The following is a 15,876-nucleotide window of genomic DNA, read 5'->3' on the forward strand; positions in this document are numbered from 1 at the left end:
CGCAGGTTTTTTCAGAAAAGCTTTGCTGTAGGATTAATATTTGCAAAGATCTTTCTTTGCCCAAATGTTTGTAAATATTGTATATTCTTCACCTTTTTATATATGACTCCCACACAACAATTTTTACCACCTTGCTTCACATCTGAATTTCCAGCCCAGTTGAAAATGGGCTCAAAGTTGAGGCACCATCAGGGCCAGAGCTAGGTTTTTTGCCACCCTGTATGAACACACACACACGATTCATTCAGTCTCTGTCCCAGCCCATCAAATAAAGCCCAGCTCCCTCCTGCAGTCTATATTTTAAAAACTGACTTGCCCCCAACTCCCTCACCACGGTCACATACGCAGAACCCAGAGAGACCCTGACCAAATACAGAATGAAGAGATCAGAAAGTACAAACAGAAAAGCACTGAGAAGAACTGAGCTGGAACCCACACAAAGACACAGGCCCCTCTCCTTCAGCCACCAGCGGCCTCTCCTTCAGCCACCAGCGGCCTCTCTCCTTCAGCCACACACACACGCCTGCGTGCGCTCTCTAACTCTCTTCCTGCCCCCCCCCTCCCCGTCAGAAGAACAGCGGCCTCTCCTTCAGCCACCAGCGGCCTGCGGCCTCTCTCCTTCAGCCACACACACACACACGCCTGCATGCGCTCTCTCACTCTCTTCCTGCCCCCCTCCTCGTCAGAAGAACAGCGGCAGCCTTCACCTTCAGCCCCCCTTGGCAGTCTGTACTCTTCCTCTTTATTGAGGCCTCGGGAGCTGCTGCTGCCGCCAAAGGGGGCCACTGTCGCCGCGCCTCCTCCTACGCTCAAACGCTGCACGGGCAAAGCCGATGCAGTCGTTGCCTGCACCACACGTTTTGCTGCTGCTGCTGCTGCTTCTTCCCGCCGCCAGGCGAAAAGGAGGAGCAACCATGCTGTCACTGCCCCTCTAGGTGGCTCCCTACTGCTTCCATTTGGCCATTCAGGGATATCCGCCGGTGGTGAGGAAGGAGAGAGGCCGAAGGCCGCTGAAGGAGGAGAGAGGCCACCGGCAGAGCTCATCCTGCCAGCGGCCTCTCTTCTTTAGCTGCTGATGGGTTGAATTCTGCTGGTGGCCCCATGGCCTCTCCTGCTGCCGCTGGCCTGCCGCCCCCATGCAAATGCACGATATGCACACCTGGTCGTGCCAGGCCTGGGCACTATGCTCTGTCATTTGCCATCACCATGTACTCTCCACTCACCGTTCCCTCTCTCTATACACAGTCTCTGCTGTGACCGTCCTTGGTGGGGGCCATGTTGTGTGCGCACCCTGAATCTCACCCACTGGTGGGGGTGTGGTGAGATGGCTGGGTGGGGTTCTCGAAGGCCGCCTTCCCCGGCCTCTGCCCTACTGACGAGCAGGAGCTCAATCTCCTGCCTGGCACCGCACGGTACTGAACTTCTAACTTCATTCTTTATAGCAGTAAATCATTCGTTTCCCTTTTCCTGTGCCTGAATATTTCAATTTCTTATCAAGAAACATGAAAAATAACTACTGATACTGTGTGTCGGCAGATCTTTAAAAAAAACCCAAACACACAAAACCAAAACCAAACCACTTCATAGAAACATAGAAATGACGGCAGAAGAAGACCAAATGGCCCATCCAGTCTGCCCAGCAAGCCTCACACATTTTTTCTCTCATTCTTATCTGTTTCTCTTAGCTCTTGGTTCTATTCCCCTTCCACCCCCACCATTAATGTAGAGAGCGGTGATGGAGCTGCATCCAAGTGAAATATCTAGCTTGATTAGTTAGGGGCAGTAACCGCCGCGATAAGCAAGCTACACCCATGCTTATTTGTTTTTACCCAGATTATGTTATACAGCCCTTATTGGTTGTTTATCTTCTCCCCTGCCGTTGAAGCCGGGAGCTATGCTGGATATGCATTGAAAGTGAAGTATCAGGCACATTTGGTTTGGGGTAGTAACCGCCGTAACAAGCCAGCTACTCCCCTCTTTATGAGTGCAAATCCTTTTTTCCATTACCTCTTGCTGTTGAAGCTTAGAGTGATGTAGGAGTCACAGTAAGCATGTGTATGTTTATTTAATATGGGTATTGTGTCAATAGCCATCATTCTGGCGAGTCACCCACTCTTCATTGGCGGCCTCTTGACTTTATGTGTTTATCCCACGCCCCTTTGAAGTCTTTCACAGTTCTGGTCTTCACCACTTCCTCCGGAAGGGCATTCCAGGCATCCACCACCCTCTCCATGAAGAAATACTTCCTGACATTGGTTCTGAATCTTCCTCCCTGGAGCCTCAAATCGTGACCCCTGGTTCTGCTGATTATTTTCCTACGGAAGAGGTTTGTCGTTGTTTTTGGATCATTAAAACCTTTCAAGTATCTGAAAGTCTGTATCATATCACCTCTGCTCCTCCTTTCCTCCAGGGTGTACATATTTAGATTCTTCAATCTCTCCTCGTACGTCATCCGATGAAGATCCTCCACCTTCCTGGTCGCCCTTCTCTGTACCGCTTCCATCTTGTCTTTGTCTTTTTGTAGATACGGTCTCCAGAACTGAACACAGTACTCCAGGTGAGGCCTCACCAAGGACCTGTACAAGGGAATAATCACTTCCCTTTTCTTACTCGATATTCCTCTCTCTATGCAGCCCAGCATTCTTCTGGCTTTTGCTATCGCCTTGTCGCATTGTTTCGCTGTCTTCACATCATTAGACACTATCACCCCAAGGTCCCTCTCCTGCTCCGTGCACATCAGCCTTTCCCCCCCCATCGAGTACAGTTCATTCGGATTTCCACTCCCCATATGCATGACTTTGCACTTCTTGGCATTGAATCTCAGCTGCCATATCTTCGACTACTCTTCCAGTTTCCTTAGATCCCGTCTCATTCTCTCCACTCCTTCCGGCGTGTCCACTCTGTTGCAGATCTTAGTGTCATCCGCAAAAAGACAAACTTTACCTTCTATCCCGTCCGCAATGTCGCTCACAAAGATATTGAACAGGACCGGTCCCAACACCGATCCTTGCGGTACACCACTTAAAACCGCTCTCTCTTCAGAGAAGGTTCCATTTACCATCACACATTGTCTTCTGTCCGTCAACCAGTTTGCAATCCAGGTCACCACCTCGGCACTCACTCCCAAGCTTCTCGTTTTATTCACCAGTCTCCTGTGCGGAACCGTATCAAAAGCTTTGCTAAAATCCAAGTAGATGACATCTAGTGCTCTTCCTTGATCCAATTCCTTGGTTACCCAGTCAAAAAAGTCAATCAAATTTGTCTGACAGGATCTTCCCCTGGTGAATCCATGCTGCCTCTGGTCCATCAATTCTCCAGACTGTAGATAGTTCACTATTCTCTCTTTCAGCAGTGACTCCATTACTTTTCCCACCACCGAAGTGAGGCTAACCGGTCTGTAGTTGCCTGCCTCTTCCCTGTTCCCACTCTTGTGAAGCGGGACCACCACCGCTCTTCTCCAATCACTCGGCACCACTCCCGTTTCTAGGGATCTATTGAACAGGTCACACAGCGGACCCGCCAGAACATCTCTGAGCTCCCTCAATATCCTTGGATGAATCCCATCAGGCCCCATGGCTTTGTCCACTTTCAGGTTCTTTAGTTCTTCCCACACATTTTCTACTGTAAAAGGATTTTCATCTATTCCCCTTCCCTCCAGTTTCTTGTTGTTTAGAGATGGTCCTTCTCCAGGGTCTTCTTTAGTGAACACAGAGCTGAAGTATTCGTTTTTAATATTTCTGCCATTTCTTCGTCTCTCTCCACACATTGATCATTACCACCTTTCAATTTCACTATACCACTTTGGACCTTTCTCTTTTCGCTGATGTATCTGAAAAATGTTTTGTCACCATTTTTTATCTCCTTGGCAATCCTCTCTTCTGCTTGACTCTTTGCCAACTTGATTAATTTCTTTGTCTCCCTCAGTTGATACAAATATTCTTCTTTGTGCTCCTCCCTTTGGGATCCTTTATATTTCTTGAATGCTGTTCTTTTAGCTTTAATTTTGTCAGCCACCTCCTTTGAGAACCAGATAGGTTTCAGTTTTCTTTTGCTTTTCTTTACATTTCTAACATATAGAGCAGTTGCCTTGGTGATTGCTCCTTTTAGATTGGTCCACTGCTGATCCACATCTCTCTCGTTCTCCCATCCTTTAAGTTCTTCCTCCAGGTAGTTCCCCATTTCCTCAAAGTCTGTGTTTTTGAACTGTAAAACTCGGGTCTTTGTGGTTCTTTTCCCTATTCTTTTATTGATATTAAACCATACCGTTTGATGATCACTGCTGCTGAGGTGGGCGCCCACCTGGACATCTGAGACATTATCTGCATTAGTGAGCACTAAGTCGAGTATAGCTCCTTCTCTCGTGGGTTCCAACACCATTTGTTTGAACAAAGATACTTGCATGGCATCCACTATCGCTCTACTACTTCCTGGTTCCTACGGCAATGAGAAAAAAAAGAGCCGAGCCAGAGTTAAATAACATGGGTGGCTTTGACTCTTAAAACCAAAACGAACCAAACGAAGTGGGAAGATTTGTAAAACATTCAGCAAGTATAGCACAACACTACAATCCCACATTCACTGGAGCATAGCTTGCACTGAGCATCATGGGAGTCACACTTTCTGAAGGCGATCAGAGCTGTAACAACTGAATTTTAGCTTTGACACAACTCTCCTGCTTCCCCCCTTTAATGGCATAAGAGCTTTATTCAGAGACAGGGTTCAGGCTCCAATTATCTAGGCTACCCACTCTCAGGAGCCATGGAAGTGAAGAAGACTACAATACAGTGGAACTGTCAAGTTGCGATAAGCAACTTGAAAACCACACAAAGATGACAACAAAGCAATTCAATGAGCTATTAGAAGAAAAATCAGATGTGTTATAGAAAAAAAAAAAAAAAAGAGTAGCACGCTATCATACCCTTGAATACCTTTAAAAATTAGACATTAACTTCGGGTGTGAAGATCTGTCAAAAAACTCTGATGAAAAATGTTTCAAAATAAATCTGAAAAGTTAGTGTAATAAGAGCTGGATATCAGTGTATTGACAATGCACCTCAAATATACAGAGAGAGAATACTCTTTAGTACATCGGTCCCTACTCGCTGAGGAAAACGTCCCTTGTTAACCAACCTGTTCGCTTGCAGGCGGCAGTTTGTGAGGATCGATGGTGAGGGTTTTCAAGTCATCGGAAATCGTCTGCAGATGAGTTATTTCCCCTAGCATGGATATCTCTTCTTCCTAAGGAAAGAAAGCATTCAGGGTGGATATTCTGAACCGTATATACCTGGGCCCAGCAATGCATACTGCCTTTTCTCCTTTGCAAAACTTCCTCGGATGCCTCCTCGTAACAGTGCCAGGGGAGATGCCAACAAGAAGCGTGCACAGTGCTATTTGTGAGCTATCAAATCTGTAACTTCCAAAGCAGAGAAATCATGTCCAAGGCCTGAGTGCCATTCCCTTGAAACCAATGCAATTCCCCAGGGAACCGCACAATTTACTTGCTTTTGAACCGACAGCAAAAGGGTTATATTTATTTACTTAAAAGACACTTTGGTCCATTATTTAGTGGTTCAAAATTGTACTTTAAGCTTTGTGGAAATGGACAGACATCGTAGCTGGAAAGAGATGGCTAGAGGAACTTCAGATGGTGTGGACTGCTCCATAAAAACCCCACACCTGTTACATAAGTAGGGGCCTTCTTTTTATTTATTTATTTATATTTTTTCCTGGGAATTTCAATGTTATAACCAAAAAAACAGTCAGTGGAAAAATGACTTTTATAACACAAGGGAAAAAAAAAATCAATGGAAAGGTAAGTTTTCCACGGATTTATTTTGTTATAACATCGAAATCCCCAGGAAAAATAATATAAAACCTGAAAACAAAGGTCCCTACACATAAGCACTTCTTTAAAGTGACTCTCTAGCAACAGACATCACTCGAAGATTGTACATGGTCATTCTGCCACTACCAGGCAATTTATAATTTCTTGCAAAAGCAACAGGATGTCGGGGCAATGCTGAATGCAAGGGAAGATGGGAAAAGTGGTGGCTTCTAGGAACAGAAGAATATGTGCCAGAACTGTAAGAAAGCTGCTCATGCAAGGAATTAGATAGCAAAGAATACGTTTCTCGGTTATTTCCCATCATTTTTTGACATTTCTTTTCAAATCGCTGACTCTTGAGCCAGATCTTTGTGCAAAACACGTCAGGTAGAAATAGTGTTTTGGTTTCACTATGAACACCGCTCCCCCCTCTCCGTGCTTGCTTTGAAAGATCAATTAACATTGCGCGCTGTGATGATTCTGGTCACGTGCATGGACTATTGGTAGGAATCAGCCTATCGTTTATTTGTAAGATAATGCATACTGTGCGCATTTTTAGGTGCTCTTTTCTAAAAGACACCTTATATCCCCGATCCTGTCTGGCCATCTGTGACCCTTTTGCTGTGGGTGCATATAGGAAGTTGCTGCAGTGCATGCAATGTAGTGGAGAGACCTAAACCCTGCCATGCCTGAAGGTCCAGGAAAGAGGGGCAGCCGAGTCCACAACTGGGAAAGGAAATGGTGCAATCAGCTTGCCAGGAAGAGGTCACGCAAGTTGGCGGAGAGCAACAGGATGTTCCGGTTGCTAGGGTGTTGCTATAGACATGCAGGCAGGGAGATGAGAAGGTCCTAGAGAGATGCCCCCCCGGCAGAAAAGAATGAGAGAACCTCTCCAGGCAGTCCCCTCTGTGACTGCAACCTACTTTACGTGTCAATTACATTTCTGACTGCATGTTTGTGATCTGCTTAGACGGCATTAGATATCACAGATTCCTTATTCTCCCCTTTACCTTCTAACATAATCACCCATCACAATTTTTTTTTAAACATACAACAATAACACACATCTCACATTGTGCTTCTCCCAACATTTCGGCCCTTGCACATCTCTAGTAACCCTTCACTTACAATCACTGGCCGCAGCATCGAGATGAAGGTGCAGAAGCGGCTGCGTTCCTCAATAAGGGCCTTTCGAACGGCTTGCTTCTCTGTTTCTTCCAGCAGCAGGTATTTATCGTTGACATCCTGTAGCGCATTCTCCAGCTGGGGCTGAATATCGCCTCTTCCTGCGGGCATAAGAGGGAATTCAAAGAACTTTCCATCCTGAACCACCAGCACACACTGGATGCTCTTACAAAATGACTTAAATTAACTACTTCAGCTTTAACAAGGACACTGCCATGAGCAGCAGGATGGCACCACAGCATGCCAATCTTTTTATGGCAAAACTGGAAGAGACTTTTTGGAACAAACATCAGACCAGACCCTGCAAGCATCACCAGTATACGGATGACATTTTTATGATATGGACAGAGGGACAAAAGATTCTCAAACTCTTTCACAACTCCTTTAATGCACTCCACCCTTCAATCAGATTCAAACTGGAGTAACTCCACAGAAAGTGTTAACATTTTGGATACCACCGTTTCTACTGACAATGGCCATCTACGACATCCGTACACAGGAAACTGACAGACAGTTTCACAGTTCCAGCTTTCATCCTTCACATAGGAAAAGTCCATTACATACAACCAAGTCACACAGTACCATCATGCATGCTCTGATCCAAAAGACAGGGATAAATGCCTCAAAGTCCTGACTGAATCCTTCAAACAAAAAGGCTACAGCCCCAAAATCATCTCCTTGAAGACTGCTTGATTACTTAAAACACCCAAGACAAATGCAGCTGCAGTACAAAAGAAAGGAAAACCACAGAGTAAGGGCCCCTTGTAGTTTCATGTGCCCCAGAGCTGGAAAAATGAAGAATCATCATAAAAGACCTGTAACTAATACTTCTAGAGGATGAGCCACTGCAAGAAATACTCCCTGATGTACTGACGTTGGCCTTCAGGCAACCATCTAAGCAAATATTGGTAAAAAGTTGAAAATGGCACATACCCCTGCAATGTACTACGCACAAATTGTGCTAACACATATCACAGGACTCCATAATAGCCCACATGGAAAAACATTCAGCATAAGGGATCCTACTCATGCTCCTCCTCTAATGTAGTATATAATATTCAATGCCGAAAATGTGAAGCAGCATGCTACATTGGTGAGACAGGTCAGACATTAAAGGCAAGAGTCAACTCAACAGACACACGATCAAACACCACAGAGAAGACCAAGGTGACACTTCCGTGAAGGAGCACTTTTTGGAACTAGACCATTGCATCAATGGCCTGAACAACAATTAAAAGAAGATTTTACAATCCTAGGAACTTAAGACTTTTGAAGTTAAAATGATCAGACACTTCAGAAATGACAAGAAAGGACTCAAAGACCTAGGTTTCTTAATTTATTATGAGCCATAAAATTATGCTGCCTGTCACTTTCTGATTGCTCATCAACCCCTTCATCTTATCATCAGAATGCCTTTTACCATTCACTTATATTTTCTGGTAAATGTCATTGTTTGCACATGCTATTCTGACATGAGGAAGAGAGTATTTGCTCTCGAAAGTTATTCAAGAAAGACCAATATAAGTTAAACAAATAAAAAGGCATCATCTTATATATTTGTTTTGCTTTTATTTGTTAACCTTGATTTCTGCACAGAATAAAGTATTGGAACCAAATAGAGGTTCCAGGTGCAGCATTGTTTCATAAGCCTTTACCTCGAGATTATATTACTGCGTGGGGAACAATTTGTGGCAATGATCCCTACATGAGATTGGATTTTCTGTCAAGGTTTAACCCCCATCTGGCTGGGATGCATGAGTGTGTGCATGGCAATCTGTCTTGTGACTGTGTCAACATGACATGAAAGAAAATGTTTAGGATAAGGTTTCCGATTCAGTTTTTCCTTGTATTGTATTATTCATGACCTATTTGTATTGTACTATATTGTTCTCATATGTTAAAATAAATAGTTAAAAAAAAAAAAGAATAGCATATTATTCTGTAAGGTGTATACCACATTTTTTTCTCACAATACAAAAAAGGTATTTTGGCCAGCTCAGGAGAATAATCTTACTCTATTCCACAGAGAATTGCTTCCGCCACCTTATAAAAAAAAAGGTGGTAACTATAGATACATATAGTAAAAAAAAAAAACTTACCTGTAACAGGTGTTCTCACAGGACAGCAGGATGTTAGTCCTCACATATGGGTGACATCACAGGATGGAGCCCAATCACAGAAAACATCTGTCAAAGTTTCTAGAACTTTGACTGGCACCTACTGGGCTTGCCCAGTATGGCACCAACCCTGCAGCCAGCAGGGGTCCCCCCTTCAGTCTCGTCTTATAGTAAAAGTAAATGCGAAAAATAAAATAGGAAAACGAATCCAACACCGCGGGGTGGCGGGCAGGTTTCGTGAGGACTAACATCCTGCTGTCCTGCGAGAACACCTGTTACAGGTAAGCAACTCTGCTTTCTCATAGGACAAGCAAGATGGTAGTCATCACATATGGGTGAGTACAGAGCAGAGGATGCCCGAGCAATGCACCAAATGTACCCAACGGCGTGCAACAGGCACAATAAATGGGGTGTCAATTTGGTTATTTATTTATTAACTTTTATTTACCGACATTCGTGAAGCACATCATGCCGGTTTACAATGAACTCAGTTGGGAGATACAGTATAACAATATAACAATATGACATTGAAACAATATGATGTTACTAACGAAAAACAACAAACCAACCAAAAACAAAATACAACAAAATAAACAATAATAATGAAACCAAGGAGTAGAGATTTGAGGGAGGGAGAGGGGGGGAGGGTAGGTTAAAGGGCATCCTGAGTCGTGGAAGGGTGTTGGTACATTAATTCGCAAGTAAGTTGCATAGCACAGACTGGCCAAAGATGGAATCTTGTATGCCAGTCTTGCCTAAGCAATAGTGAGCTGCGAAGGTGTGGAGAGAGCTCCAGGTAGCAGCTTTACAAATGTTAGCAAGCGGCACTGAGCATAGGTGCGCTATTGATGTCACCATGGCCCTGATAAGAGTGTGCCTTAACATGATCTTGTAGTGGAATGCCTGCCTTCCTGAGAAAGGAAATACAGTCCGCTAACCAGGAGGAGAGGTTCTGCTTTCCCACAGGTTTACCCAATTTGATGGTATCAAAGGAAACAAACAATTGCGTGGATTTCCTGTGGGTGGCTGTACGGTCTAGATAAAATGCTAGAGCACGCTTACAGTCAAGGGTATGCAGAGCCTGTTCTCCTGGATTCGAATGGGGCCTGGGAAAGAAGGTGAGTAGTATAATGGATTGATTGATATGAAACTCCGATACTACCTTAGGCAATAACTTAGGGTGAGTGCGGAGTACTACCCTGTCATGCAGACGTTTAATGTAAGGCAGATAGGTGACTAAGGCCTGTAATTCACTAACTCTGCGAGCGGATGTGATCGCCAAAAGAAAAATCACTTTCCAGGTGAGATAGCGGAGATCACAGGATTGGAGAGGCTCAAACAGTGGTTTCATGAGCCGTCCCAAAACCAAGTTAAGGTCCCAGGAGGGAGCCGGAGGGCGCAGTGGAGGTTTTAGGTGGAGCAAGCCCTTCAAAAAGCGTGTTACAAGGGGTTGTACGGAAATGGGTATATCCCTGACACCTTTATGGAAGGCGGCTACCGCACTGACATGTACTCTGATAGAGGAAGTTTTGAGGCCTGATTCTGACAAGTGCCAGAGATAGTCCAAAAATTTCACTATGGAACAAGTGAAGGGGTCGATGGACATGGAAGTAAGAACATAACATAAAAACATAAGAAATTGCCATGCTGGATCAGACCAAGGGTCTATCAAGCCCAGATCCTGTTTCCAACAGAGGCCAAACTAGGCCACAAGAACCTGGCAATTACCCAAACACTATGAAGATCCCATGCCACTGATGCAATTAATACACCAACTTAAACATACAAGGGAATGCTTGCTTGGTGGTAATCTTGTACGGAGGTTATTCAATGAGGGTAACCGATTTTCAGTTAACCTCTCCTTAGCCTCCGTCTATTATTCTTTTATTAAATTGAACAATGTCTCTCAAGATCCTCTTTTTTATAATTTTTCTAAAAATCCCTTCTCCCCTGCTGCTTTTCCATCCCACTGTTGTCTTATTTCATACTTATCAAGGTCGTCGCCTCAGTAGTGTCTCATGGGTACGGAGCTGCATGTCCGACACGGGCCATGTTTCGGCACAATGTGCCTGCTTCAGGGACTGTGGGAGAATGTACTGTGTCCTATACAGGGTTCACAGTATGCAGTAAACCTTCAATATATAAAGATATTAATCTTAAACAACATAAACTTCTACAGACTTCCTTTCACATTCATTAATAGCACTTGAATTCTTACCCACCTTACCATTTAAAACTTACTTGTGCAAAGCTTCTTTTGTCTAACGTGCGACGCCTTCTGTGCTTGTCTGGGCGTCAGGTCTATTCTAATTGTTTTTATAAGCCTACCTAGGGAGTCTACCTCCTACTCTCTGCCAAACCGAGGCTGTCTCAGGTGTATGTAATAAAGTTGATTCTTCACTGACTTATATGTAATCCTACCACTTATATGTGATCCTGACCACTACATGTGTTTAAATTTAGTCAATAAAGATCCGCCCCACAAGGAGTAACACGTTGTCAATTAGATGCAGTCCCCCGTCAGGTCCGCTATTGCCGAAAATACAAGAACCATTAAAAATCACATTCTTTAGCACAGTTATATATAGCAACATTTTATTTTTTGTAGTAAAGATCTTTATTGACTAAATTTAAACACATGTAGTGGTCAGGATCACATATAAGTGGTAGGATTACATATAAGTCAGTGAAGAATCAACTTTATTACATACACCTGAGACAGCCTCGGTTTGGCAGAGAGTAGGAGGTAGACTCCCTAGGTAGGCTTATAAAAACAGTTAGAATAGACCTGACGCCCAGACAAGCACAGAAGGCATCGCACGTTAGACAAAAGAAGCTTTGCACAAGTAAGTTTTAAATGGTAAGGTGGGTAAGAATTCAAGCGTTATTAATGAATGTGAAAGGAAGTCTGTAGAAGTTTATGTTGTTTAAGATTAATATCTTTATATATTGAAGGTTTACTGCATACTGTGAATCCTGTATAGGACACAGTACATTCTCCCATAGTCCCTGAAGCAGGCACATTGTGCCGAAACATGGCCCGTGTCGGACATGCAGCTCCGTACCCATGAGACACTACTGAGGCGACGACCTTGATAAGTATGAAATAAGACAACAGTGGGACGGAAAAGCAGCAGGGGAGAAGGGATTTTTAGAAAAAATTGAAAAATTATAAAAAAGAGGATCTTGAGAGACATTGTTCAATTTAATAAAAGAATAATAGACGGAGGCTAAGGAGAGGATAACTGCAAATCGGTTACCCTCATTGAATAACCTCCGTACAAGATTACCACCAAGCAAGCATTCCCTTGCATGTTTAAGTTGGTGTATTTTTGAAAAGGGAAAGAGGTTGGTTAGTGACTGATGCAATTAATAGCAGTGGTTATTCCCTAAGTAAATTTGATTAATAGCTGTTAATGGACTTCTCCTCCAAGAACTTAACCAAACCTTTTTTGAAGCCAGCTACACTAACTACATCCTCTGACAACAAATTCCAGAGCTTTATTGTGCATTAAGTGAAAAAGAATTTTCTTCGATTAGTCTTAAATGTGCTACTTGCCAACTTCATGGAATGCCCCCTAGTTCTTCTATTATTCGAAAGTGTAAATAACCGAGTCACATCTACTCATTCAAGACCTCTCATGATCTTAAAGACCTCTATCTTATCCCCCCTCAGCCATCTCTTCTCCAAGCTGAACAGCCCTAACCTCTTCAGCCTTTCTTCATAGGGGAGCTGTTCCATTCCCTTTATCACATTGGTTTCCCTTCTCTGTACCTTCTCTATCGCAACTATATCTTTTTTGAGATGCGGCGACCAGAATTGTATGCAGTATTCAAGGTGGGTCTCACCATGGAGCGATATAGAGACATTATGGCATTTTCCGTTTTATTAACCATTCCCCTCCTAATAATTCCTTACATTCTGTTTGCTTTTTTGACTGCTGCAGCACACTAAACCGACGATTTTAAAGTATTATCCACTATGATGCCTAGATCTTTTTCCTGGGTGGTAGCTCCTAATATGGAACCTAACATCGTGTAACTACAGCAAGGGCTATTTTTCCCTATATGCAACACTTTGCACTTGTTCACATTAAATTTCATTTGCCATTTGGATGCCCAATCTTCCAGTCTTGCAAGGTCCTCCTGTAATGTATCACAATCTGCTTGTGATTTAATTACTCTGAATAATTTTGTATCATCCGCAAATTTGATAACCTCACTCGTATTCCTTTTCAGATCATTTATATATATATTGAAAAGCACCGGTCCAAGTACAGATCCCTGAGGCACGCCACTATTTATCCTTTTCCACTGAGAAAATTGACCATTTAATCCTAATCTCTGTTTCCTGTCTTTTAACCAGTTTGCAATCCACGAAAGGACATCGCCTCCTATCCCATGACTTTTTAGTTTTCTTAGAAGCCTCTCATGAGGGATTTTGTCAAATGCCTTCTGAAAATCCAAATACACTACATCTACCAGTTCACCTTTATCCACATGTTTATTAACCCCTTCAAAAAAATGAAGCAGATTTGTTAGGCAAGACTTCCCTTGGGTAATTCATGTTGACTGTGTTCCATTAAACCATGTCTTTCTATATGCTCTACGATTTTGATCTTAAGAATAGTTTCCACTATTTTTCCTGGCACTGAAGTCAGGCTCACTGGTCTATAGTTACCCGGATCACCCCTGGAGCCCTTTTTAAATATTGGGGTTACATTGGCCACCCTCCAGTCTTCAGGTACAATGGATGATTTTGAGGACAATGTTCCATTTATAATAAGACTTTCTCGTTGAAGGCTTTCGTGAAGCTACCAGGATACGGGGAGACTGGCTCTGAAAGGTTAAGAGGTTGAAGTATTAACCTTTCAACATCCAGGCAGTTCTGAGTGATCAGAAGCGGGTCCCTTCCCCAGTGGGATGTGCTGGCGAACTGATAGGTCCTGGAGTATTGGAAACTACACCTGGCGTGGCCAGTGAGGGGCTATCAGGATCATCAGTCCCTTGTCCTTTTGCAACTTCACAAGAGTCCTGGAAATCAGTGAAAGTGGAGGGTATGCACAAAGGAGACCGCTGGCCCACGAGAGGGAAAAAGGGTTGGCTGCGAGTGAGAGAGCAGAAGTTTCCTACTTTGTGGTTGTGGATCGACGCAAAGAGGACTATGCGAGAGTAACACCAATGTTGGAATATTAAGTCCGCTACTGTAGGGATGAGAGACCACTCGTGCGGTTGAAAAGTGCAACTCAGCTTGTCTGCCAACACATTGTCCACTCCCGACAAGTAGGTGGCCCTGAGGTACATTGAGTGGGAAAGGGTCTCCGCCCATATCTGTGCAGCTTCCTGACACAGGAGGTAGGAGCCTGTTCCCCCTTGCTTGTTGATGTACCACATGGCCACTTGGTTGTCAGTTTGAATCAGGATGACCTGGTTGGAAAGGTGATCCTGAAAAACCCTTAGAGCGTATCTGATTGCACGAAACTCTAGGAAATTTATTTGGTGTTTGGCTTCCTCTGGAGACCAGATATCCTGAGTCTGTAGGTTGGCAACATGTGCACCCCAGCCGAAGTTGTAGGGCCTGGAACTTGAAATGGAAGGCCTTGAAGAAGATTGGATTGGTTTGTCCACCAGGCCAGCGATAAGCAAAGCTGTTTGGTGATGTGGACAATGTTAGACATTGGATGAGACGACAGAGTCCACTGTGATTTTAGGGTCCACTGCATTATTCTCATGGTAAGGCGAGCCATGGGAGTAACATGCACAGAGGAGGCCATATGACCCAGTAAGACCAGAAAATGACGTGCAGTTGAATGTTGCGAGACTGCAGTCGATGGGCCACAGATGCGAGAGTGAGAGCCCGATCCCGAGGCAGGAAGGCTTTCGCTTTTGGAGTGTCCGAGTCGGCCCCCTATGAATGACAGGGTTTGAGAAGGAACTAGCCTGGCTTTTGGATAGTTTATGAGGAACCCTAGGGAGATCAGGGTATGCAAAATGAGACGTAGGGACGTCAGTGCAGTTTTCTGAGTGGGAGTCCTGATAAACCAATCATCGAGATAGGGGTAGACGTGGACACTGACTCCTGAGAAAGGCAGCTACCACTACGAGGCACTTGGTGAAGACTCGTGGGGCAGATGCTAGGCCGAATGGTAACACTCGATATTGGAAGTGTTTTGGGCCTACTAGGAACCGCAGGAATCTGCGATGTGACAGAGTAATTGAAATGTGAGTGTAGGCGTCCTGGAGGTCTAGAGAGCAGAGCCAGTCTTCCCTTTGGAGAAGGGGAAGAAGAGAACCCAAGGTTACCATTTTGAACTTTTCTCTTTGTAGGTATTTGTTTAAGGTGCGAAGATCCAGTATTGGGTGATCACCACCTGACTTTTTTGGTATCAGGAAATACCGGGAATAGAACCCCTGCCCCTGTTGGGATAGGGGCACTGGCTCTATTGCTCGGGACTGGAGGAGGAGGGAGATCTCCTGCTCCAGGAGTAAGGAGTGGTTGGATGTTCCCCACGTCAGCAGAGGTGGGGAATCTGGTGGAACAGAGAGAAAGTTGAGGTGGTAACCTTGAGTTACTACAGCGAGTACTCACTGATCTGTGGTGACTGTGTGCCAAAGTCTGGAGAAGTGGCACAATCTGCCTCTGATGGGAATAGCCAAAGCTGACCCTGGATATTATAACATACGCGCGGCAGCACGCGCATGTTATAAAACTGAGTGTACATTTGTGCACGCTGGGTAGCGCACACAAAT

The 15,876-nt window shown here is 44.2% G+C and overlaps 1 protein-coding gene across 2 annotated transcripts in view; it reads right to left on the reverse strand.

Moving 5' to 3' along the window:
• The window catches only part of MTSS1 (MTSS I-BAR domain containing 1), a 431,605-nt gene that overhangs the window by 38,487 nt on the left and 377,242 nt on the right, over positions 1-15,876 (reverse strand). For both annotated transcript variants that reach the window (XM_029592008.1, XM_029592009.1), the window contains exons 7-8: positions 6,953-7,110; positions 5,131-5,238 (exon numbers count right to left, since the gene is read on the reverse strand). In XM_029592008.1, coding sequence (XP_029447868.1) covers positions 5,131-5,238; positions 6,953-7,110 — 266 coding nt within the window. The remainder of the gene's footprint in view (positions 1-5,130; positions 5,239-6,952; positions 7,111-15,876) is intronic.

The sequence above is a fragment of the Rhinatrema bivittatum genome, chromosome 2, assembly GCF_901001135.1.
Source record: "Rhinatrema bivittatum chromosome 2, aRhiBiv1.1, whole genome shotgun sequence".
In the NCBI taxonomy this organism is placed as follows: domain Eukaryota; kingdom Metazoa; phylum Chordata; class Amphibia; order Gymnophiona; family Rhinatrematidae; genus Rhinatrema; species Rhinatrema bivittatum.